Raw genomic sequence first — 26,549 nt, forward strand, 5'->3', positions numbered from 1 at the left:
CAAACAATCTTTGTGATTGTGGCGATGGCTACCACGACATCGAGCATGTTGTCTGGTCGTGTATCCGGTTCCATGCTGCTCGCTCTCAGCTCTCTAGAGCACTGAGAGCAAAAGGCAGACAATCGGATATCCCCGTCCGGGATATCTTAGGTAGCCGGGATCCTGATCTTCTGCTTCATCTATACCTGTTCCTCAGAAACGCCGATGTCAACGTTTAATGATGTTTCCTTCGTTGTGTCCCCGTTTCATATCCCTCCTAGCGATCGATAAACTTTTACTTAGTCGCGGCAATACATACACACACTCTTTACAGATGCACGGGCCAAAGGTTGTGCAGTCCACTGATCATTCAACAAGAGCCAAAGGTTGTACCGCTCATGACAACTCTACACGAACTGATGATTGCGCCGGCTAGTGACCATTCTATCCTGGATTCCTCGAGTCGAGAAAGACGCACCACGCTAGATATGGGGTACAGACTAGGGAGCGTTGCTGATTAATGGTCAGCTGCATCCCAATAGGAAGTAGCCCGTGTCGGGCACACGTATAGATCATCGAAGACTGCAACATACCAATTATGAGAACACTTGTAATACTAACCTCGAGCCAACCGCGAGTAATCGGTTACATATTACTAACATAGTTGTAAGACAAAAATTGTCAAAATATTGGACTCCCGGCCCCGTCAGGCTAACGCCACATGTGCCTTAATAAAAAATATATTTTGGAAAAAAAAAAAAATTCACCCGAATTCCACTCACCCGAATGAAACAAATACCCGAATGCGACAGCTACTCGAATGTAACATCTCCCCGAATAGACACTTACCCAAATGCGACATTTACCCGAATGCGTCAATTACCCGAATTTAACAGTTACCCAAATGTAAAATTTACCCGAATGCGACACTTACCCGAATGTAACATCTACCCGAATGCGACACATACCCGAAAGAAGGATATATTTGAATAATACGCAAATTTTATTATTAGGTGGTATTTGTATATTTATTCCTGATCAGTGTTATATAGAGATTATATTTGTCTCGTACGTTCATTTCCATTCAAAAAGTATTGTTCGTGCGTAGGGCAATTTGAGAAATAGTGGCGTTGAATAAAATCCCTTTCGAAATGATGAAAAGTGAAAGAATGCAGTTTTATACCGTGTTATGAAGTTTATCCATTCGGGCTTCCGAAAGTATACAGCCCTGCGCTGACAACCGTTTGACATAGCTGTCAACCAAAGCGTCATATCGTTAGTTGAATGTTTGCCATTTTACAATATGGATCGTTTTAGCATCGCACAACGTGTTAGTTTTGTTAAATTATACTATAAAAATGATGAAAAACCCACACATGTTTTTCGAGCATTACGGACGGATTTTGGTCGTCATGGACGGCCTACAGAGCACACAATCGCTAATGTAGTGCGTAAAGTCGAACAAACAGGATCCGTAGCGGATATTGAGAAAACCTGTCATCGTAATGTGCGTTCGGCCGAAAATATTGCTGCTGTTGCTGCCAGTATGGAGGATGACCCGAATGTTTCGATTCCACGGCGTGCTCAGCAATTGGGCTTGGACTTGCACCTACATCCATATGAAGTCCAACTGGTACAAAAATTAGATCGTGGTGACCATGGAATGCGTCGGGCATACGTCGATTGGGTGAACGAGCAACAGCAGCAAAATGCTGAATTTTCGCCTCAAATTTTCTTCAGCGATGAGGCACATTTCGAGCTCGGTGGCTATGTGAACACCCCAAATTTCCGTATATGGGGCTCAGAAAATCCACACGTGATTGTTGAGAGGCCATTGCATCCGCCAAAAGTCACTGTTTGGTGCACATTATGGTCTGGTGGAGTCATCGGGCCGTATTTCTTTGAAATTGAGGACGGCGAGACGGTAACTGTGAATGGTGAGCGCTATGGCCGCATGTTAACCGATTTTTTTTTGCCACAAATTGAAGATATGGATACGGATGACATGTGGTTTCAGCAGGACGGCGCCACGTGCCACACAACACGACCGAACATGGTCATATTGCGAACGAAATTTGAGGGACGCATAATTTCGCATTTTGGTGATGCCAATTGGCCGTCCAGATCATGCGATTTGAACCTGCTAGACTTGCGAAAGACTGTGTCTATGCCAACTCTTCGCAAACTCTTGAACATTTGAAAGACAACATTCGTGAAGTTATGACCGAGATACCGCCCCATATGTACCGAAAAGTCATCGAAAATTACCTGTTCCGGATCAAGATGTGCGAGGAAGCCCTAGGTGGACATTTGAATGATGTTGTATATCACACATAATGACATAAACCAAACTTTAATTTGAAATGAAGGTTTCATCGAAATTCGAATTCTAAGTGTGTTTTATTTCAATTTACTTTCGGAATTTAAAGTTGGAAAACCCTGTATTATGGCACTGAAGTGCAATTTTGATTATGAATTTATTTTTTCGCTGAAATCAGTTCTGAGGTCACTGTAATGGGGGCGAAGTCCCCATCTAACGAGGACAAGGAACTGAGGAGGCCTCTCGCAAGCACATCGATTACCCGGTGATGAATACTATCATGCATTAATTACTAAATCTATTTTAACCTAAATATCTTAATATCTTAAAATGAACTTAAATGTATTTGAACTTATTTCCTATATTACCTAAACCTAAACATATGTTACCTAAACTTATATCTAAAACATGCTGTAAAATTTGAAACTGATCCAAAAGGATCACCCTAGAATTTCGTTATGAGAGATAAGTGTGAGGAGAGAACAATCAAGTTCGACGTTCACTCGTAGTGGTCAATGTAAATAGCTAGGATAGAAACAATTGTTAAGAAATATAGTCAGTACAAAATATATCGTTGAAGAGTGAAGTCAATCCTCTTGCTTACTTCTTGTTCAGTCGTGGTCAAGTGGTCAAAGAAAGAATTTCCATAGTGATTCGATAGCGGAGGGAATTCACCGGAAATCGTTCATGTGCAGTTGACAAGTGCAACAGAACTGCATCAGGCGCAACTTGCAGCGAACAAATGGCCGAGCAACCCATCGTTGGAGTCAACGACTCAACGGATAGTCAGCGTCGGTGTATTCCGCCATTGCAACGCTTCTTCTGGGCCGTCATTCATCGGTGGTGGAAAATCCTTCGAAAAGGAACGGGTAAGCCCCACCACCCGGTTAGTTTGAAACACAGGAGACGACCCTCTAGTAAGGGCCGACAGCATACGTTTATCTGGTGCATCACGTTTGCAACCAGGCAATCAAAATGCATGACATACATAATTAACAGGGCAAACGTAATGCACCAGGTAAACGATACAAAATTGTCGAACTATGATTACCTATATCTATAAAGATAAGATAGTTAATTTTTTTTTCATCGACATTTTTGGTCGCCCTATTTTTGATTACATGGAAATCATATGTATCATATGTATCAACTTCTTGTCTAGCCGAGGGGTCTTCGTAGCCAGTACGCGTTCGCTTACCAAGCGATCGATCGTGAGTTCAAACTCAGGGCCCTCAATTGACCATCTTTGTGTTATTATAGAATAACTACGTCCACACAACCATCATTAGCGATGGAGATCGATCCACGGTGGAACAAAGATCGATTCATCCATACAACTGCTCTGCTCTGCAAGAAACATCGGGCTGCTGTTCTATAAATAACCCAACAATGATCAATATCAACTGTCTCCGCTGTCCGGTCTGCTGAACAATGGAAGAACAGAAAGAATAACCTTACGCTTAAATGGCTACTACTGTGTAATTTACCATAATGCAATGGAACAGAAAACTTAACGCCTAAATGGCTACTACTAACTACTGTGTAATTTACAATTTATAGAAATGTAAACATTTGTACATGTACACGATTACAACCCGGCTCTGTTACAACTAAAATGCTAATGAGCCTAATAAATAAATAAATGGGATAAAAAAAAAAACTTTTTGTCTAGAGAATAACCGTCGAGCTCTAAATGCTAATTTCCACTTAAATGCATCTCCTGGACCATTGTGCACTGTCATAACGAATAATGTATTGACAACTGAGCTGAACAGCTGCTCATAAAAAACAGCTCTTTTAGAAGAGCTGAACTGATCTGAGCTGTTCACCATGATGAGCTGGTTTGCACGTTTCTATTGTTTACTGTTTTAGCCATAACTTCCACAGTTCAACTGATAGCGCTGCCACCATTCGTTTGAAAACTCATGTGTTACTTTGATTAATGGTGCAATAAATATTTCTATGGTAGTTAGACTTTCCAGCCCCCTCTCTAAGGGAGGGCTGCCATACAAATGAAACACAAATTTCTGCATTACTGGGGAATTAATCAAGCAAATGGAACCAAATTTGGCATGTGAAGGTTTTACGGCGCACGAAACGTTTCTATGGTGAATACAATCCTCCCCCCTCTCTAAGGGGGGCTACCATATAAACGAAACACAAACTTCTGCATAACTCGAGAACTAATCAAGCACGATTTGGGATGTGAGGGTTTTTGGGCATGAGAAATGTTTCTATAATGGTATGACACCCCTGAAAATTTTCGGAAAACTATGAAGGAAAAAGGGAAAATTCGGAAAACTAAATTACCATATGTTCTACAATTACATAGTGACAAGTGCTGTTAGTCCATTTGATGTTTACGCTAGCGAAATCCTATATCTTCTTCTATCTATACCAATAAAAAAGTATCGCCGAATGTGTTGATAAGAGCAGAACTCGAGGAAGGAATTGTCCGATTTAGGGCTGTCTTTATTCTATCATATTTTCTGTATAAAACATTTATTCCATGTAACGGAGAAGCATGTTATTTGCAAGTGGTTGAAAAATCTTGAACGAAATTGTGTCTGAAAATAATCTGATATTATAATGATGAGTTTTGTTAGAAATACTAGGAATTTTATAGCAAAAGGTTATAGTATAGTAAAAGGTTCAACGGGGTCGACTAGAAGATCAATCAATGAACAGTTCTGCGATTGGACCCATGAACTTGCTCATAGTAAGAAAACGTGAATGTTTGAGGTATTGATAACAAAAAAACAAATGTTGGGCTGGACGAAGTTTGCCGGGTTAGCTAGTGTATAAATAATGGAATGGAGTATAGTAAATACTAAAGGGTATACACGAAATTATTGCGACACATTCAACAGGGCATAACTTTTTTTACCATTGGGTAAAAAACAACCAAATTTTGCACACTTTCTCATTGATGTGTATTGTCTACATGCTGTCAAACTCGAAGTCGTGTTTTTCGATTCAACGAAAATGGAGGTGAACCAACGCGAGTCGAGAGAACAAATTCTTTCCAAACATCTGGAATTTCCTCACCTGTCGCACCGGCAGTTGGGACAAATGTTGAACATTCAACCGTCTCCAGAGTGTTGAAGCGGTTCCAGGTACGGTTGACGTTGGACCACGGCAAAGGAGCTGGAAGAAAACCGGGACCGGAGAACAAAAAGACGGAGGGAAAGGTGAAGCGGATGATTGAAGCAAATCCCAACGTCTCAAGCCGTGATTTGGCTAAAAAGATCGGCATGTCGCAGAGCTACGTCCAGAATGCAAAGAAGAGAGCTGGACTACATACATACAAGGTACAGAACTTCCCAAACCGCGATGAGCGGCAACAATCGACGGCTAAAACTCGGGCACGGAAGCTCTACGAGAAGATGCGTACAAAATATGGCTGCTGTGTGATGGACGTCGAAACGTATATAAAAGCCGATTTTAAGCAAATTCTGGGGTTGGAGTTTTTCACAGGCAAGAGCAAGTTCGATGTGGACGACAAATTTAAGAAGAAGAAAATGTCGAAGTTCGCCTTCAAATATCTCGTTTGGCAGGCCATCTGCTCTTGCGGACTGAGGAGTGAGCCTTTCGTGACAGAGGGCATAGTAAATGGCGAGATCTACAAATCTGAGTGCCTCGAGAACCGCCTTTTGCCGTTCTTGCAGCAGCACGACGAAGCTCCGCTATTTTGGCCAGATTTGGCATCATGCCACTATTCTAAAAGTGTCCTGGAGTGGTATGAGGCCAATTCTGTCCATTTTGTTCCAAAGGACATGAATCCGCCAAACGGTCCGGAGCTGCGCCCGGTGGAGCAGTACTGGGCAGTCAAAGACGAGAAGGACATGCTGAGAAAATGGAAAAAAAAAACAGAGAAACTGGTACCGGATGACACTGTAAAGACTTTGATGGAGGGCATCAAGCGACCAATTTTACACTCAAGGCTCCTTCGATTAACTTTTCTTTTGATTTTTGAAGTAAATATATGTATAAAACTACCCTGAAATTTTGGTTTCATTCTTAACATTATAAGAAAATTGGCATGACATTTTCGGTGTCAATAATTTCGTGTTCGCCCTTTACAAGCTAAATGAAACCAAAAGATTCACTACTCATGGTGTCCAGCAATTAGCTGTTTTGTTACGATTTTTAGCATAATGAATTTATTTAATGTTAGCTAACCCGGCGAACTTTGTTCCGTCTGAAAATGATGTTCTGGGTTTTGACAAACACAACGATATGAAGACCACTCAAATCTGACCATTCGTTTTCTTCGTTATACGCACGGAAAAAACCCTTTGTTTCACATATAAGATATATAAGGAGAGCATTATTCCATCTAAGAATCCATTACCACTTTCGAACAGAATGTGATGTCATGTACCGATTACGAGAACGTCTGATCATCGACAGGCAACCCGGATATGGTAGAAAACCAAAGTCAAACGCTCTTCCAAACGGAACTCGAAGTTTTCATCGAGAGTCGCGGCAAAAATGGAAGGAACAATACAATAAGCTTAAAATCCAGTAATTTGCAACTCTATATGAAAAACGCAAATCTTTTCTATTTCTACTCTCTTTTATATCCTCATTTTTATTAGGTAAATGTCAAACATTTAAACAACCACTGAAAACAAATTCAAGGAGAAAATACTTACTAAGCTACAGATCAAATAATTCCATGATAAAGAATCAATTATAATTCGAAAATGATTTGAGAGTCTTCCGGGGAACATTTGTATTCTATTCCGCAAAAATTCCAAGCAACCTTCCAGCAAAGAAATGGAAAGGATAGCACACATATGTGTAATCCGTCCCTCAAGCATCTACAGGCGTGGAAATCCGTCCTCTAGGGTGCTTGTTGCACCATAAACACACTCATAATCTTCACCCTCCTGCATGCAATATGCAATAACAGGACCGATGTAGGAAATATGCGTCGAACTTCAGTTTGAATTGCGACACATCTTCACTCTTTGAGTGAGGCTATTTTCTGGTCTTTAGCTTCTATCTCTCTCTGGGTAGGCGGCTTCCCACTACAGATTGGAGTGGTAGGATAGATTAAAACGATTGCACTGGATTGCCGCACAAATGCTTTCCGGTCAGAGACGAGCCGATGGAGGCTGTAGGCCAGAACGCCCCTCCCCCTTCTTCGTTCTGGGACTTGTCAAGAGCTGCTGGAAAATCTGTCGACAAGCAAAATAACTGGACGGAAGATCTCCGGCGCGAGGGCGACTGTAAAAGCGAAAAAGTCACCACCATGTCCTGTAGTTTATTATGAACCACAGACCTGACCGACTGCATTCAACTTGTGTCTCCGGCTCACCGATGCACTTTACACATATCCACAGCTGGACGAGTGAACCCTTCTCATCAACCCTGTCATGTGATGTTATGGAGGAAAAATGAAGTGCTGAGCGGAACAATTTCACATGTCTGGAAAGGTTGGCCGGGGCTTGGATGTGGATTGCGAGTGTACATTGTGCACATGTCCCAGCTTACTGTCTCATCCTTGAATCATGGCAGAAGTCAGTCTCATGAAATCAAGAGGGATGTTTGAAAAATCAAGAGACAATTAATAATTTATGAGGAGAATGCCAGAGCAACAGAATGATGTTAAGAGAGGGGGAAGATGGATTGCACTTACGACATTGTCCTTTGTCTAGAGCTGTGAACAATCTCGTTAGTTCTGAGATAAGGGAGAATAGGGTTAAATGCTTGAGGTCGTATACACGTTTAGAAAAAAGGCAAGCGTTTGATATATTCGACACACATCATCACACAAACGTAGTGTTTTGCGATATTCAGCTCTTCGCAATCTTGCACACAGCCTTCGGCCACACTACAGTCCATTGTCGACAATCTTCATATATCGGTATATCGGCCGAAGAAGTTTTCCATACCAGGTGGGGGAAGACACCATCATGACATCTTGAAGGCTTGACAAAGTTGAAGAAATAGGTCCAGCAAAGTTCAACCCGAGTTCAAGAGGGGAATCTAATTCCGATGAGTCCTGGCGATTGAAACGCGCATCCACAAGTTTCCACTCAACATAATCTTCGAATAGAAGTGCAATGTTATCCAGCAGCAGAAGTAGCAGTGGTGCGAGGAAACCCCCAAAGGAAATGGAACCGTAGTTGGTACTTCTCTCCGGGATGTTATAAATATTTTATTGAATTTATTTATGGCTTTCGAATTGGCTACTTCACCTCGTTGGCATTTTGTTTTACGACCAAAGAAATGCAGCAAATGCGCTCGTATGAGAGGGTTTTCTCCCCATGCACTCGAGGTCCAGATTGGCTGGCAATAAAGTTCAACCGGGGGGAAAACAGCATTTAATTGAACATTTGATTTTCCTATACACATGTTCTTCGATCTTATTGTTGTGTTTTACGATCAACGTCATTTATTTAAAATCTAAGGTTAGCTGTAATAAAATAAAATTGCGGAAGCGGTCTTGAGATTCAATCGCCAGTTAGTCAAAAGTGAGTTCCACATGGAAGGCAAAACACAGACAAACCCGCCAGCAAAGATAGCAATGGCTCCGAGTGGCAATGGCTGCTCACAAGAAGGGACGCGAACAAACACATCGGAGAAATTCCGTAACAGGCATCATTAAAATTTTATTTAATGTCTTTTAATAAACAAGCACATTCATGTTTCCGTTCGTCTAGTTATGTTCATTGTGTGCAGACGGAAGGCGTTTACCTCCTTCCGCTGAATTCACACACGCGGCTTCGCATGGGGTCTCCGGTACGTGAGTGGTAGCCAGAGTTGCCAACTCGTTTGTCGTGGGCATTATTACAATTATTTTAAAATTATTTTATAAGTAAGGAAAAAGGTATAACAATACATTCGGAGAACATCAATCAATTTTTTATTATCGAAATTTTAACAGTCAAAAACTACATTCAGACGTAGTATACATGAAACGCATTTCAGCGCATTTTGTTGGAAAATTGTAAACTGCGCTTCGATTGTCTACCTTCAGACGAAATGATGAAAAAAATGTTTTTATGTTTACACAACATTAGCGCTAAGCAAAATCATATTCACCTGAGGATTCTAAGGGGAGTGTGGAGCCATTGGCCTTCGCATTTTATTGGAAATGTGTTTTTGCTTCTTCCAGCAGATTCTCTGTCAACATAAATCAAAAGTCATTCGGGTTCTTCCGTCGCTATCTGATTTTACTTCGTTCGTGTTTGTTTCATTATTCATAGTCAAATGAACTTCACAGCATATTGAAGTGAGCCCCCTCATTTGTAAATTGTGGATGATTTCACGGTGGGAGCTCATTAATGATGTAACCACTTTGTTGCATCAGAAATCAAGTTTTCGCTTCACTTTATTTGGACGTTAAAAGAAAATTGTGTCCGGGTTTAACGAGATACATGTCGGGGTGGATTAGTAGTGGTGGAATAAAGTCAGGTTGTCGATACGCTTCATTGATGTAAAAAATATAGTGTTGTCTAAAAGAAACAACACCATCCATCCAAAACAACACCGAGATCCATGATGTTGTCACTGCATTGAAGTAACGAGCCATTAATGTAATAACCATAAACTATTGGCTGTTTTTTGCGGGTAAATCAGATAGTAGTGCATTTCTGAATACTGATTGTCATGTGGTCAAAGCCGCACTGATCGTCGAATCTAAGCTTGGTTTCGGCCGCTCGAAGGTGTTGTGCGACCGCAAAAGTACAGTAGAAATGATTTTTGAAACCATCGATTAACTTAAAAAATCACAAGTCAAAAACGAAAAAAACCGCCTCTCTGGTTTCGACATAAGTTATGTAAAAAATCATCAGATTTTCAGAAAAAATATAAAATAAATATAGCGCCTTTGGTCCCGAGACTATGAAAACAATAAAAAAAACACGACATGTGGTCTAGACCACGACCACGACACTACAAATGAAACCGCTGCACTACAAATGAAACACAAATTTCTACGTTACTCGAGAGTTAATCAAGCAAATGCAACCAAATTAGGCATATGGAGGTTTTAGGGTGCAAAAAATGGTTCTATGGTGGTTAGACACACCACTCCCCTCTCTAAGGGAGGGCTGCCATACAAATGAAATATAAATTTCTGCATGACTCGAGAATTAATCAAACAAATGAAACCAAAATAGGCATATGGCGGTTTTAGGGTGCAATAAATGTTTCTATGGTGGTTAGATACCCCTCCACCTTCTCTTAGCGGGGGCTTCCAAACAAATGAAAAACAAATTTCTGCATAGCTCGATAACTAATCAAGCAAATGAAGCCAAATTTGGAAGGTGAAGATTTTTGGGGACACGAAACGTTTCTATGATGAATGAACACTCCTCCCCTTTCTCTAAAAAAACAGGAAGTGGGTTATATCTATGGTATAACCGCAAGGGTGACGTAGGACTATCGTTGATTTAGAGATCATTTGTTTGAAGTTGAATCTCAATCCATTGTGAATGAATGAATAAATGAATATTTGGGGGACTTCGAAAACGAGAGCGTTACGTTGGAGGCACAAGGTTTTATGCATCCAATATAGGATACGAAAAACCTTGTTCTGAAGAATAATCTTCAGAAGCTAACCTGCTAACTGTACTTGATTGACAAATCACAAACCCAAATGTATTATATGGATATTTTATGGATAGAAAACATTAAAATAAACTCTTTCACATGAATGTATTTTTAAATTCCCAGAGGAACTGGCAGATTATTTTCAGTAACGATTAGATATTTCCACATTTTCCTCGATACTGGAAGCCCACCAGTGGTTAATGCTAATTCGATAACCATCTGTTAATAGCACTTGCTTGAAACATATTTGGTCACAGTGTTACATGGATAGAAAACATTCAAATAAACTCTTTCACATGAATGTATTTTGAAAATTCCCAAAGGAACTGGCAGATTATTTTCCAGCAATGATTAGATCTTTCCGGAACTTTCTCGATGCTGAATGGCATCCTAACGGAAAGAGTTCTGCGCGTGTATGTGTCGATCCTTCGCCGTCCACCTCCTCCAGCACGTTAGGCAACGATGTTGTCTTGTCGATGTCCTCACGAAAAATGAATGTGTCTCACCACCAGAATATCGCTTAAGTATGCTTTTTGTGTGTGATTGAATCGAGAGAAGGTGTGGTTTACGATGGCAATTTGGAAGGCAAACTAGAGGGGAATGAACTCTCTGAGCTCGGAACTTTCGGCGACTGAGCAATAATCGATTGCGGGCGCAGTTCTTGCATGAAGCAACAACTTCAACTTATACTTTTTATGTTATAGAACCTTTAAACTTGGAAGTTCATTCGCCTCTGATGTCTGCAAGATTTTACCAGGTTTCTAAGTTTAGAAGACCATGTTAAGGAAACATATTCTAGTCTGCGCAAAGGCAAGCGAGTTCGAAAGTACTCGCAGTTTGAATTTTTTTGCAATGTCGATTTTCCCAGATACCTTGGTTTAGAAGTCTGTATTAGGTAAACATATTTCAGTCGAAACAAAAACACCTCAGACCTGCATGAATTTGCAATTAGAGCCGTCGATTCATCGTTCGATTAATTCAAATAATCGAATGTCTGAAATCATAATCGAGTAATTTTGTATCGAATAATTGAAAATCAAAATATAAATACATCGAATAATTGTCACTGTAATCGCGATTAATGAAAAAAGGAAACTTTCTCAAGGTTATTACATTTCTAGGTTAAGAATTAGGCTATATATTTTTTTTTATCCAACCGTGTAACATCGACAACCGGATAGACCACGCGACCAGAAAAACAACGTGTTACGTGATTATTACGAAAAATAAATATTCGCTCGATTAATCGAATATTGAAAGACAATTATTCGAATGCATCGAATATTGAAAAATGCCCCCAACGATTAAATCGAATAAATGAAAAACTTAGACATCACTATTTACAATGCCAGATCCTCAGACACCTTGGTTCAGAAGTCTGTTTTTTGGGGAAACACATTTCAGTCGGAACAAAAATGACCCCGACTTGTATGAATTTGCAATGCCAATTTTTGAAGTCTGTGTTAGGGAAACACATTTCAGTCGGAACTAAAATACCCCCGACTTTCATGTATTTGCAATGTCGATTTCTCCAACACTGCTTGGTTTTGAAGTCTGTGTTAGGGAACACATTTCGGTGAGAACAAAAATCCCCATACTTTCATGTATTTGCATTGTCGATTACCTAATGCTGCTTGGTTAAGATGGCTGTATTGGGGAAACCGTAAATCGGGCCAATCAAAACGAGGTAGTTAGGGCGTTTAGATAACGCTTAACATTTTACAGTTATTCAATTGTTTATCTAATGAAAAATAATATTTTATTAATTGCGATAGATACGTAGAAATATTCCCTGTCAAATGATACAAACATCTTTCCGATTCAGTAAGAAATGTTCGAGTTATAATCATTCGGAATCTTTCATTTTTTCCTGCATGTTCTGTGTGTTTAGGTTTTCATTTTACCCCCCATATACTCCGGTTAGACGTAGTCCCACGTCAATAATAATAATAATTTGGATTTTTTTAAGTCTCATTGATCCGAATGTTCTTTCCGCAAGGACTCATCATTATCCAAAGGGAATCGACGTAGTTTCCTAACGTCTCGACGGAATACTCCTTTAGATGTTTTCACCGAAGCCACTCTGACAAGTCCATCAGTCCCGGGGAAGATCTCCAGTACGCGCCCCAGAGGCCACTGCTGTGGCTTTTCGTTGTCGTTAACAAGTAACACAAAATTACCTTCTGCTATGTTTGACGAGACATCGCGCCATTTGGTCAATCGTTGAAGAGATATCAAGTACTCGGTTTGCCACCGATATCCGAAATCCTGAGAAACACGTTGGATGTAGTTCCACCTGGATAATGAACCGATTTGCTGCTCTAGGCGGTTAATCTCCGGTAAAGCGTCCAATGCACGCCCGATCAAGAAATGAGCAGGAGTTAGCGGTTGTGGATCACTAGGGTCGTCTGAAATCGGAGAAATCGGACGCGAGTTCATATACGTAGCGATTTGTGCAAGTAGAGTGCTTAGTTCCTCAAACGTGTAGTTATAGTTATTTCCAATTTTTGAAAGAAACGTCTTTGCTACTTTGATGCCAGCTTCCCACAACCCACCGTGATGAGGTGAGTGAGCTGGAATGAAAAGCCATTGGACACGCCGGTCTGCAAGGAAGTCGTTGACCTCGTCGTTGTGCTCGGTAGCGTCGATTTTCTGGTAAAGTTCACGAAGTGTTTTGGCTCTTTGCCAAAAGATTCTTTGCATTGTCGGAATACATCTTACTTGGTATACCGTATCTACAGCAAAATCTGGTGAATGCTGCGAGAAAAGCTGATGCACTCGAGTCGGATACTGCCTCGAGATGCACGGCGCGCGTTCCGAAACAAATAAACAGGGCGATATAATCTTTAGATGGCACTGCACGGCGAGTTCGTCGTCCGATTATATTCACAGGGCCGGCATAGTCGACGCCAGTGATGGAGAAATGAGGGAGAGGCTTTAAACGATCCTCCGGCAACTGTCCCATTTGCTGAGTGATCCGTACTGGGCTGACTCGATTGCACACAATACAGTCGCGACACACTTTACGAGCAGCACTGCTACCGTGCAAGATCCAAAATCTTCAACTAGCAGCGGCCAATAACGACTGTGGTCCGCAGTGGAGATGCCTTTGATGTTCGTTAATGAGAATAAGCGAAATTAAAATAGAGCGAAGTGGCAATGAAATCGTATGAATGTTGTCGTAACTCAAATCCGACTTCTGCAATCTACCGCCCACCCTGACGAGATTATTTTCATCCAGAAATGGATTCAGGTTGTACACAGAACTGTTACGGTCGACAGTGAGATCATTTTGTAGTCGGCGAAGTTCTTCCTCAAAACACTGTCTGTTACGCAATCTGCGTGCGCGCTCTATTCCAAAACAACGGTTCCAGATGCTGCAAGAAAATATCGTTTTCAAGCCAGAGACACACAATAGGGATGAAGATACAAATAGGAGATAATATCATCCTTGAAAAGAAAATTGAACTGAAAGGGTAAAAGAATAATTGAATCGCTCTACGCTATACGCTTATGTAATTGACAAATTAGTTGAAGGTGAGAAGGATGCACAGATTTATGTATTTGAATAGAATTTAAATTTAAATTTATTCTTTGTAACAGGAGGTTTAATATCAGAGGTAGTAGGTGAAGATTAAACTGTGGAGGAGACTCAAAGTAAATATATTTTTTATAAAAATGATATACGAAACTAAATAAAAAATAGAATTTAATAGAAAAAGAATAGAAAAAGTAGAATTTTTTAACCATCACACTAACGGAACAGAGTTGGTTTATTTAAATTTAAAGTGTCCAACATTTAAAAAAATCTTTGACTATGTCCAATGTCGGAAAAACTAAGTCTAGTAAATCTACAGACACATCTCGTCCGAATAACGCGAAGATGCCAGATAACAAGGAAGAACAAAAACCATTGGGAAACGTTGCGTTTCAAGAAATTGTAAACTGCAATTGTCGTTCGTGCAATTCGAACGATAATAGCAGAATGGTTCAATGTGACGTGTGTGATGAATGGTACCATTATACTTGTGTCGGTGTTACACAGGATATAGAACATGAAGACTGGAGTTGTCAAGAATGCAGAAACGCGCAGACAACACAGCAAAATCTAAATCAAGATGAAATACCGTCAACAAGCAGAGAAAAATCAGAGAAAGAATCAAACCTTAAACCACCATCAAAAGCGGAGTCGATCAAGTCGTTAGGATCTAAACATCAAACGAAAGCTCTTCTAGAACTTCAACTGAAAAAATTAGAAGAGGAACATGCGTTGAAAAACAGAAGAAATTAAACTGAAACTAGAAATGCTAGACGAACGATTTCACATTCTAGAACAAATGAATGATGTCAACAATTCAGAAATAGATGAGCAGGATGCCACGTCAAAAGTAAACGAACGGTTGCATGACAAAAGCAATATGTCCCAACGTGAATGCAGACACGAATGCGCTCTTGAAGCTCAAGCAGGTGCTGGCAACTATACTGTAAATCAACAACATGGACAACCGTTTATACCAGAAGAGCGATCAACACCCAAACATCACGAACGTGATTCATCACGAGTTCTGAGATCCGCTGATTATGATAGATTGACGCAAGATCAGTTAGCAGCGCGTCTGGTAGTGCCTAAAGTCTTACCGAAATTTTCTGGCAACCCAGAAGAGTGGCCCATGTTTTTTTCCACTTACGAAAGCACTTCGAATATGTGTGGATACAGAAATGAAGAAAATATGATCATACTCCGGAACTGTTTGAAAGATGATGCTGTTCAAAGTTTTTTGATGCATCCATGTACCCTACCCAAATCAATTTCCGTTCTAAAATTAGGATTTGGTCAACCTCATACAATAATAAATACTTTGCAGAAGAAAATTTCTGCTATGCCATCTGTGAGGCCCGATGCAATGGATAAGCTAATTGATTTTGCTCTAGCGGTACAAAACCTCTGCGCAACCATCGAAGCATGTCAATGCAAAGAGTACATGAATGATGCATCATTTCTTCAAGAACTCATTGGTAAACTTCCACCAACTCTTAGATTGGAATGGGCCAGATCGAACCGAACTGTAGTACAAGGGAGTTTAGAAATGTTCAGCTCCTGGATGTATTCGATTACTGAAGATGCCTGTCTTATAGTTGAACCGAAGCATATGAACGATCGAGTTCATCAAACCGATCCCAAGAAGGGCAAAACATATATAAACACTCACTCGGAGCGCCCATCTTCGACGGATGCATCGACACAGTACACTTCGAATACTAACATAGCGACGGAACGATCGAAGATTGAAACCTGTATCGCTTGTAAAGGAAACTGCGAATCACTAGAAAAATGCACACGTTTTAACACACAAAGCTACGACGCTAAATGGGGTTTAATTCGTGAAGCTAGATTATGCCGGAAATGTCTCCGACAGCACAAAGGCGGTTGTTACTCGAAACCGTGCGGTATTAATGGCTATACATTTAAGCACCATCCGTTATTACATAAGCAATGATCACCTCGATACGATACAAATCATGTGGATAATGAAAACCAATCTGATGCTCTGAAACTGTCACACTCATCAGCTGTCAACCAATTCTACGCTACTACGTTATTTGCCTGTGGTACTCCATGGCGTCGATAAAGATTTACGTTGTTACGCCCTCCTGGATGAGGGTTCTGGTTCGACACTCCTGGATAAAAAAGCAGCGAGTTTCTTAGGACTGCACGGAGAAATCAAGCCCCTATGCCTGCAGTGGACTGGCGGAATGCAACGCTATGAGGCGAATTCACAAAAAGTCAGTTTAGACATTTCAGGTTGCCACAAGAAAAGATACAATTTGAAGGACGTGCGTACCGTCGAGGAGCTCCGGTTGCCGTTTCAGACGCTAAATGTGCCTGAGTTGAAGGATAAGCAACTTTGAGTTTGAAGTTGGGATTATCATTATGATAATGTTAACAAGGATAGGACCATTGTTTTTCTTTTAAAGGTTTTGCCTATTTATGATGTTCGATTAATAGAAATTCATGCCTGCAACAGAGTCAGTTCGCTGTTTTGTTTTATAATACTGATATCTTAATTTGGTTAAATATAAATATTATCTATTAGTTAAATCGGCCAGTTCAAACCTTTGTAGGGGTATGAGGTGGGTCATCATCATCATCATCATCATCATAGTTATTTACGTGATTTACCAGTCGAATCTTATGAGAATATTAGACCAAACATATTGATAGGATTAAAACACGCAAACGTTATGTTGGTGCGTAAAAGTCGTGAAGGAAACAATAATCAGCCTATTGCTATTAAAACTCGCCTTGGATGTCGTCGACCTGCACATGATACATTATTCTTTTCACGTTTCTCCATGCTCATGCAACACCCACGATAACTTACATCAAACGGTGAAACAATATTTTTCTCTAGAAGCCCTGGGGATTACGAAGCCAAGTCAATCATTAATGTCTAACGAAGATAAACGTGCATTGCATCTACTCGAATCTCTTACCCAGTTTAGTGGTGAGCGATACGAGACAGGGTTATTGTGGCGACATGACGAAATTAGGCTTCCGGACAGTAAAGCTTTAGCGCAGAGACGGTTATACTGTCTTGAAAAAAGAATGGAAAAAGATCCGGAACTGAAACGCATCATGCAAGGAAAAATAGCTGAATACATAGAGAAAAAATACATCCGGAAATTAACCGATGAAGAATTAAAAGAAAATCACCAGCAAATCTGGTATCTCCCTATTTTCCCAGTCACTAATCCAAACAAACCTGGAAAGGTGCGATAGTATGGGATGCGGCAGCGGCTATCCATGCAGTTTCTCTAAATTCAACCCTATTGGTAGGACCAGATAATCTTGTTCCATTAAATTCCATTCTATTACAATTCCGAGAGCATCGAGTGGCCGTCGGAGGTGATATACGGGAAATGTTTCACCAGATACGCATGCGAAGGAAGATCAACATAGTCAGCGATTCCTATGGCATGATGGAAAATATCAATCAGAAGCAAGTGTGTACGAAATGTGCGTTATGACATTCGGAGAATGCTGCTCACCCAATACCGCGCAATTCGTGAAAAACCTCAATGCAGAAAGATTTGAGCATAAGTATCCTGAAGCCGTGAAAGTAATAAAAAGGGGACATTACGTCGATGATTTACTAGTAAGCGTAGAAAATGAACATGAAGCTATTAAATTGGCGAATGCAGTGAAATTTATACATGCTCAGGGAGGATTTGAGATTAGAAATTGGATGTCCAATTCCCAGTGCGTTCTATCTACCCTTGATGAGCAACGAGCAATGGATTTCGATCTCGACATAAACTCCAATAGTGCCACCGAAAAGGTCCTCGGCCTATGGTGGAATGCACCGACGGATCGTCTCGCATTCGAGTTTTGTTGGTCTAGATTCGATGCACATCTCTTGGATGGGAAGAAACAACCTACGAAACGGGAAGTGTTGCGCATTTTAATGACTATCTTTGACCCGCTAGGGTTGATTGCGAACTACTTTTTTTTTTATTAATCCGATTATTTTTACAGGCTCAGTTACATAAGTTTAATGGAGCCAAACTCTTAACTATATTTCAACTGGAATATATCAACATGTTGTTTCCTTAATTCTATGGTTAATGAAATAGGAAACCGATTACTCGCGGTCGACTCGAGTTTAGAAGGGTGACACATTTTCATTAGGAAAAGGATGGGATGTAAGGTGTGTGTGTGTTTACATTCGCACTCACATTCACATTCACATTCACATTCTCATTCACACTGACACTTCACACTCAATTCTTAAAACTATCCTTACATTTAATATGTGTTTACAATTTAACTTATTCTAATGTTAGTAGGAAGGGAACCGATAGCTCGCGAAGGACGAAAAGGAGGGGAAAACCCATTTTCTAAGGTGGAATCCACCAGCGGCAAATATTTTAGTAAGTTCCTCTCTTATACCAGGGACAGACATACAGCTGTACTTGCGTTGTACGTGTACAGCGTTGTACAGGTACCATCGTACCATGACAGACATACTTTGGTTGTACATTGTACCGTATGTCAAACTGACAATCAGATATTTTTCCAATTTCCACCACATATTTCAATGAAAAAGGTTTTTATTTAGTGTCTAAACTATCAAACACTACAAAAAAGTTTCCAATCTGAGTTATTAACTTAAAAGAAAGTCAATGAAAAGAACGTTTATCAAGTGATTTGATTCTGCTTGTTCATGCTATCCACCACTAACCGTCTATGGCGCTGCGCACAGTACAACTGTAGCCATGTACAGCGGTAAAACAGGTCGGTACAGGTACAGCGATTGTACCGAGTTGCTTGCATGGTTCTAGCGCTGTACATGGTGACAGACATACAATTTTCGAAGTACAGCGGTAGAACAGCTGTATGTCTGTCATAAGTATTAGTGTCTTGGCTTCTTCTTCGAGAGATGCACCTGTTAAAATGTCATCGACGTATATGCCGTTCTCTGCCTTTGTTACTGTCGCTGGATACACTTCCCTATAGAATTCCAACAGCTGTTGAACACACTTTGTGGCTAAATAAGATGCACATTTTGTTCCAAACGTAACGGTATTGAGACGATATTCCTTCACAGTTTCATCCTTAGACCATCACCATAGAATTTTAAGAAGATCTCGATGAAGCTCGTTCGACCATATCATGCGATACATTTGTTTCGCGTCGCTCGCAAGAACGATTGGTGGGAAGCGGAATCGAATCAAAATGTTGATCAAAGAATCCTGAACTACAGGACCGCACATGAGTACGTCATTTAATGAGAGTCCAGTTGAGGTTTTTACCGAAGCATCGAAAACGACTCTGCATTTTGTTGTGGTACTTGTCGGTTTTACAACGCAGTGGTGTGGTAGATAAATCGAACGAATTTCTGCGCTAGGGTTTCCCACTAAAGACATGTGATTGAGTTCAATGCATTCACGGATCAACGTATGGTACTCATTTCTGAGTTGAGGGTTTCGGTCGAGCTTTCTTTCGATGTGATAGAACCTTTTTTCAGCAATATGTCTAGAATCGCCAAGTTGATTCGGGCTTGACAAAAAAGGTAGCTTTACGACGAATTTTCCCGATTAGTCTCTGGTAGTGTTCTCAGCGAAATGCTGCTCACATCGTTGCTCTTCTTCAATGAGATGCTTATCTGTTGTTGCGTACTCTACTATTTCCCAGAACTTGCGCAGTTGAAAGGAGAGGTCGTCATGAGCCGAAGTTAGCCGGCAGTTTTTCCGGGTAATTTCAAAGGATAGATTACAAATTCAAGCAATGAACAGTTCTGCGATTGGACCCATGAACGTGCGCTTAGTAAGAAAACGAGAATGTGATAACGAAAAATAAATTTTGGGCGGGAGGAAGTATGTCGGGTCAGCTAGTGATTAATACAACTGAATGAATTAAATAAAACATATATTCTAGGTTTTTTTTTCTTTCAATTGAATATTAAATACATATAAACAACGCCTAAAAATACACAATAGCAATATCACAGAGACACACACACAGTCTGTGAGTGTACGAGTTACGATTTTTCGCGCGAGTATAGAAGAGTTAATCATGCGATAACCGGTAGGTAAATCGGAGAAACTACTCAGATAACCATCGAGCATTAAAATCAGCACGTGATCAGCATTATTTGCTACTTGAAAACCGCGTTCGGCCAAATATACAGTTACTTTACTGTGAACTGCAAATTCATGCCCACCAATTGTAATTGTGTAATCATAATACTGATTACTGACAAGAAGTATATGAATAGTATTATGTACTATTTTGTATTATGTAAATAAGCAGATGTAAAGAACAAATGTGCGAAGCATAGCTATGCGTTCGTAATGTTATTTTATAGCTATAAGCAGCTGGAATGCAAATACAAGATTGGTTAACTACGTAAGTTAATACTTAAATGTGTAGTGATGTGATGAAAACATCTTCCAATGACTGCAACTTCAGCTGATCTCATCTGAGTTGAACGAAACTTTTTAAGTCTATAAGGAGTAACCCAGTGTATTAACCATGTTGAACGATGTCTGCATAATTTTGAGAATCTTGGAAGCATAACATCCCAATGTTGTATTTGAAAAAATATATCCACAAAGCTATTGAATCAAAATTTCTAACTCAGCAATTTGATCTGCTTCATCTCATTAAACGTGTTACTGTAAATAAAACTTTAAAATCCTGGAAAACTAGCAGCACCATCCTTCAGCCAAGACCATTGTAGGCCATGAAGAACTTGTTACCAAACATAATGACCAAACGAACATGAGCATGAAATTCTACATCATTTGCTATGCCACCCGAATAAGTGCACGCGCGTGTGTGAGTGTGTGTGTGTATGTTTCCCTCCCATGCAACAACAACATCGGATCCCCCAACAATTCCGACCAAGGAACCGCTCATGTCCGTCTCGGTACCCCTTTTCCATCGGAATGTTCCGCACGGTGTATTGTTAAGCATGCCGTCAAACAACGCACTCGAACTGCTTCACCCCCGGGTCAACTTGGCCGGGCGAAAGGGATATCTGGGAGCGGAAAATTGTAAAAACAGGCAAGCTGGTAATAAACATGTACATGTTTCTAGCTGCTCATTTTCCACTTCTGCTGCCTAGCGAAACATATTTACATGGAACGATGGGAACGGTAGCGAGGGGTTTGGTTCAGTTTTCAGCTCGGCATAAATTCCGCACTAAATTGGGCGTAGAACGTTTTAGTGTCCTTTTGTGTGGAATAATAAGCTCATCTCGGGCATGTCGTATAAGAAACGATTTGAATTGCTCAAGAATGGTAGGGTTCGAAGGAAGCTGAGCACTGCCGTGTTGCGTCGGAACAGATGGTAACAGTCCCATTTAGATCGTTTCTATTTTGTGTTTCAATGTCGGATGTTTGTACAATTCGGAAGCTATTGCTTCCATGATTTAATATAGAGTCTGCAATTTGTGTAAATACAAAGTCTCGGTTAAATTACAAAATATATTTCAATACCAAACTTTGGTTCAGATATATAGTTACTTTAGTTTGTTCTTCAAACTTGCCGTAACCTCAAGTCTATTATCCCAAACATAACTTTGAAGAAAAAAAAGTTTCTCTCCGTTTTACTGACTGTGGAAGAATACTGGCCATGCGATGACTTGCTAGGTTGGATCATCTAGCAACGAATGGATGTTTCAAAGGGAAACCTCACTTACCACTGGCTTGGTTTGACCAACAGTCCATAGTTGCACAGTTTTTCCCCACTGCAGCCTGCAGTCCACACCAGCCCGAATGGAAGCAGCAGCAACAAAGAAGTGAGACATTTGTTTGCTGCCAGTGAAAGTTCCCCAGCTCCTCCTGCCCAAACGACAATGTAGTATTATATTAATGGCCGCCAGCAGTCCTGCAGCGGGGATATGCACTCAAACGTCGCAGAGCAGAGCCGGAGATTGGTATTATATTGAAAACAATTTATTTAGATGGCGCCTAGCCTCGGGAGATGTCAGCAATAATCATATCGAAATTAATGAGCGGGAAAATGGAGTTCCACTGTTCGTTGGCGCTGCAACGTATGACGGACGTTTATGGCAATTAGTTGAGATTTGCTCCCGTTCGTGGGTTGGGCTATATGGGTTTGGAAAATTCCTTGACAAAAATTCGAGCCAGTCGGGTGCCGTCCCCTTTCGGAGTGCGGAAATGCTTTTACGAACGATGTTGAAATGAGCTAGAAAAACACATCTCGAATTTGGCGATGTAATGAGTTTAATTTTGGGCTCATTCTGTTTTTAATTTCATGCTTCAAACCAACTAACGATTCTTTTGCCAGTTGGTTTTATGTCTTATTGCTGATTGTGCCTGTGATCATTGACAGAGCATCTGGTATCGCAGTAAATGGTTGCATTAGGGGGAGAACTGTCGGTTCTTTGGCGTCGTGCACAAATGACGTAACGCGATAAGGGAGGAGGGGGAGAGGGGGGGTCGAGGTTGCGTTACTTTTTGTGCATTAGAGATAGGAAATTGCGTTACGTAGGGGGGAGGGGGTCCAAAATCCGGATTTTTAGCGTTACGTAATTTGTGCACGACGCCTTTCTGGAAATGCTTTGATGTTTGCCGCATTGCTACTAATTCGTAGTTCGGAAGAGACAGTACGCTGGAAGAAGTAAATGAGGAAACTTGGTTTGTAAGAAATTAGATGCGGTGCCAGGTTTTTTTCCGACAAATTTTTAAATTTCGCTCGATTCGTAGCTCCCGGATGCGGTTGTTAATCATGTGAGCTTTTTCCGTGCCTTCGGTTTCGCCCCGCAATCTTTCTTGCGATCTTCCGTGTCGTGAAGTCGCTGATCCCATGTTTCTTCGCCATTTTCCTACTGGATTCGCACTGGATTCGACCAAATTTCCTGCGATAACCCTCGGAACCCGAACTGACCTCGGACAACCTGTGGCCACCTTCGCAGACAGTCGTCCTTTCTTTTTTCGCACTAAAACGCTTTTCAAGGTCCACCGTGATGTTTTTACGGTGATTGAAATGTCTTTTTGCGTATTCGTGATTTGTCCCACGCACAAAATCGTGGGACAAATCACGAATATGCTGCCACTTCGTCATGGTGTTACTGTTAAACTAAAGAAATCGGCTTCTTATACTCGCAGCCTTTTACGATATGAATTATAGCTTACGTGCTTGGAAAAGAAAACCAAAGTATTGTATACACAGGTGAAACGGGAGCCTTATTTGTACGATGGTGTAAACATACATATGGTAGATTTAGTTTATATGGAAGTATTATGCTTAATCATATAGCGAACAATATGTTTTAACGTGAAATTTTACTTACGTTTAACGTTAGATGATAAATAAATGTGTGTGATAAACAAACTTTTTAAAAAAAATCGTATTGAGTGAAAAGCTTTAATCTAGACATTTTTTAGAATAACAATTACAAGGATACTGGATACTGCAACCCGACACGCCTTCGAGGCGTGTGAGCCTTTTCGAACCGAGGCTCTGCGCAGTCAAGCAGTTGGCTTACGCGCCACTCCCGTGAAGGAGGCCAACCGTCGTGTTTTCGGTTGGCCGGCCAGTGAGAACTGACCTCTGAGCTCTAGAGCTCGACAGTTATTCTCTAGACAAAACCTGTGAAAAACTTTGGAAATGAAGTTTTTTCCTATCTCTTGAAATAACCGGTACAGGGAAACTTCGATATAACGTACCCTCGATATAACGTCACTCGATATAACGTACATTTTACCTCGATATAACGTACACCTTTTCAAAGTGTAAAGGAAATTTTTTTCTGATAGAACAATGATTTATCTGTATTGTGATGCTAAAACAAGTTTTGTACCTTCAATCAATCTCGAAATACAGCTGGTTTTGTGATTCCAGATTCTAAATGAAACAAGCTTTAATCAACAGTACGAAGGGAAACATCATGAGAAAGGCTGGCTTCGTCTTCTGATTGAAGTTATTCATTAACTTGACTAAAACAGCAACACAATAATGTATTATAGACTACGTTTGTGAGTACTTTATCATGCTTCGATATAACGTACAATTCGATACAACGTACAATTTTGAAAGTGAAATGTACGTTGTATCGAAGTTTACCTGTATAGCGCCTTTTTTCTAAGTTGGGCTAGGGTCAACATAAAAAAAAACTGGTTTTGACGTGGGACTACGTCTAACCGGAGTATATGGGGGTAAAATGAAAACCTAAACACAGAACATGCAGGAGAAAATGAAAGATTCCGAATGCTTATAACTCGAACATTTCTTACTGGATCGGAAAGATGTTTGCATCAATTGATAGGGAATATTTCTACGTTTATATCGCAATTAATAAAGTGTTATTTTTCATTAGAGAAACAATTGAATAATTGTGAAATGTTGAGTGTTATCTAAACGCCCTAACTGCCTTGTTTTGATTGGCCCGATTTCCAGTTTCCCCAACACAACCATCAAAACCAAGCAGCCCTGGGGAAATCTGCATTGCAAATACATGAAAGTTGGGGGTATTTTTTTCCGACTGAAATCTGTTTCCCTAACACAGACTTCAAATCCATGGAGCGTGGGGAAATTTGCATTGCAAATACATGTAAGTCGGGGGCATTTTTATTCCTACTGGAATGTGTTTACCTAACAAAGTCTTCAAAACCAAGATGCCATCATACCAAACGTAAAAGGATGACAGTCCTAAATTTACTTGTAATGAAGAACATCTATTACAATGCATGAATTGACTTTACATGGCATCATAAAATCTTTTAACTCACAAAGCAAATATATTAGATTCTAATGAATTCGGAAATTGTTTCATTCAATCAAAGATTTAATCAATACAAACATATGATTGCTAAGCTAAGGGTGTCCCACGTCAACCTTGCGGTTATATCTTAGATATAACCCAGCCATTTCTTGCTTTAACTTTTATATTGCAAATTTTACATGCTAACTGTCCTCAGAAGACTTCTAGAGCGTACTAAGACAACCATTTTGCGATGCAGAACTTGTCAATATCGCAACTCTACTCAAAGTTATTGATACTTCTTTTCAAAAAATACGCTCTCTTCATTCGCTTGTCATTCTTTTTGGTGCCAACATAAAAAATGTTCATTGACGGCATCTGAAAGAGCATACTTGACTCTAAATAATGTGGAATTTCCAAAACTATGTTGAAACTATAGTCATCCTAATGAAACATAGAATAAAAAGCGCAATATCGGATATTTCAAGAGATAGAATAAAACTTTGTTCTAGAAAGCTGCTCAAAATAATTGAGGCTACAACATTGTCGTACTATGTTTATCTCTATCTAAAGGGCGAATACGAAATTATTGCGACACCGAAAATGTCATGCCAATTTTCTTATAATGTTTAGAATCAAACCAAAAATTTAGGGTAGTTTTATACATATATTTACATCAAAAATCAATAGAAAAGTTAATCGATGGAGTCTTGAGCGCATTTTCGCTTGATGCCTTCCATCAAAGTTTCTACAGTGTCATCCGGTACCAGTTTCTCAGTTTTTTCCATTTTCTTAACATGTCCTTCTCGTCTTTGACTGTCTTCTTGCTCTCCCGAAGTTTCCGCTTCATAATTGCCCAGTACTGCTCCACCGGGCGCAGCTCCGGACCGTTTGGCGGATTCATGTCCTTTGGAACAAAATGGACAGAATTGGCCTCATACCACTCCAGGACACTTTTAGAATAGTGGCATGATGCCAAATCTGGCCAAAATAGCGGAGTTTCGTCGTGCTGCTGCAAGAACGGCAAAAGGCGCTTCTCGAGGCACTCAGATTTGTAGATCTCGCCATTTACTATGCTCTTTGTCACGAAAGGCTCACTCCTCAGTCCGCAAGAGCAGATGGCCTGCCAAACGAGATATTTGAAGGCGAACTTCGACATTTTTTTCTTCTTAAATTTGTCGTCCACATCGAACTTGCTCTTGCCTGTGAAAAACTCCAACCCCGGAATTTGCTTAAAATCGGCTTTTATATACGTTTCGACGTCCATCACACAGCAGCCATATTTTGTAAGCATCTTCTCGTAGAGCTTCCGTGCCCGAGTTTTATCCGTCGATTGTTGCCGCTCATCGCGGTTTGGGAAGTTCTGTACCTTGTATGTATGTAGTCCAGCTCTCTTCTTTGCATTCTGGACGTAGCTCTGCGACATGCCGATCTTTTTAGCCAAATCA

General features: G+C 40.4%; 2 protein-coding genes across 2 annotated transcripts in view; both read right to left on the reverse strand.

Moving 5' to 3' along the window:
• Nucleotides 1–26,549, reverse strand: part of LOC129780145 (uncharacterized) — an 80,733-nt gene that overhangs the window by 2,847 nt on the left and 51,337 nt on the right. The window lies entirely within an intron of this gene.
• Nucleotides 12,839–13,570, reverse strand: LOC129773450 (uncharacterized). Its single transcript, XM_055777056.1, has one exon. The coding sequence runs from the start codon at nucleotides 13,568–13,570 to the stop codon at nucleotides 12,839–12,841; it is 732 nt and encodes a 243-aa protein (XP_055633031.1).

Source organism: Toxorhynchites rutilus, chromosome 3 (assembly GCF_029784135.1).
Source record: "Toxorhynchites rutilus septentrionalis strain SRP chromosome 3, ASM2978413v1, whole genome shotgun sequence".
Taxonomy (NCBI): Eukaryota; Metazoa; Arthropoda; class Insecta; order Diptera; family Culicidae; genus Toxorhynchites; species Toxorhynchites rutilus.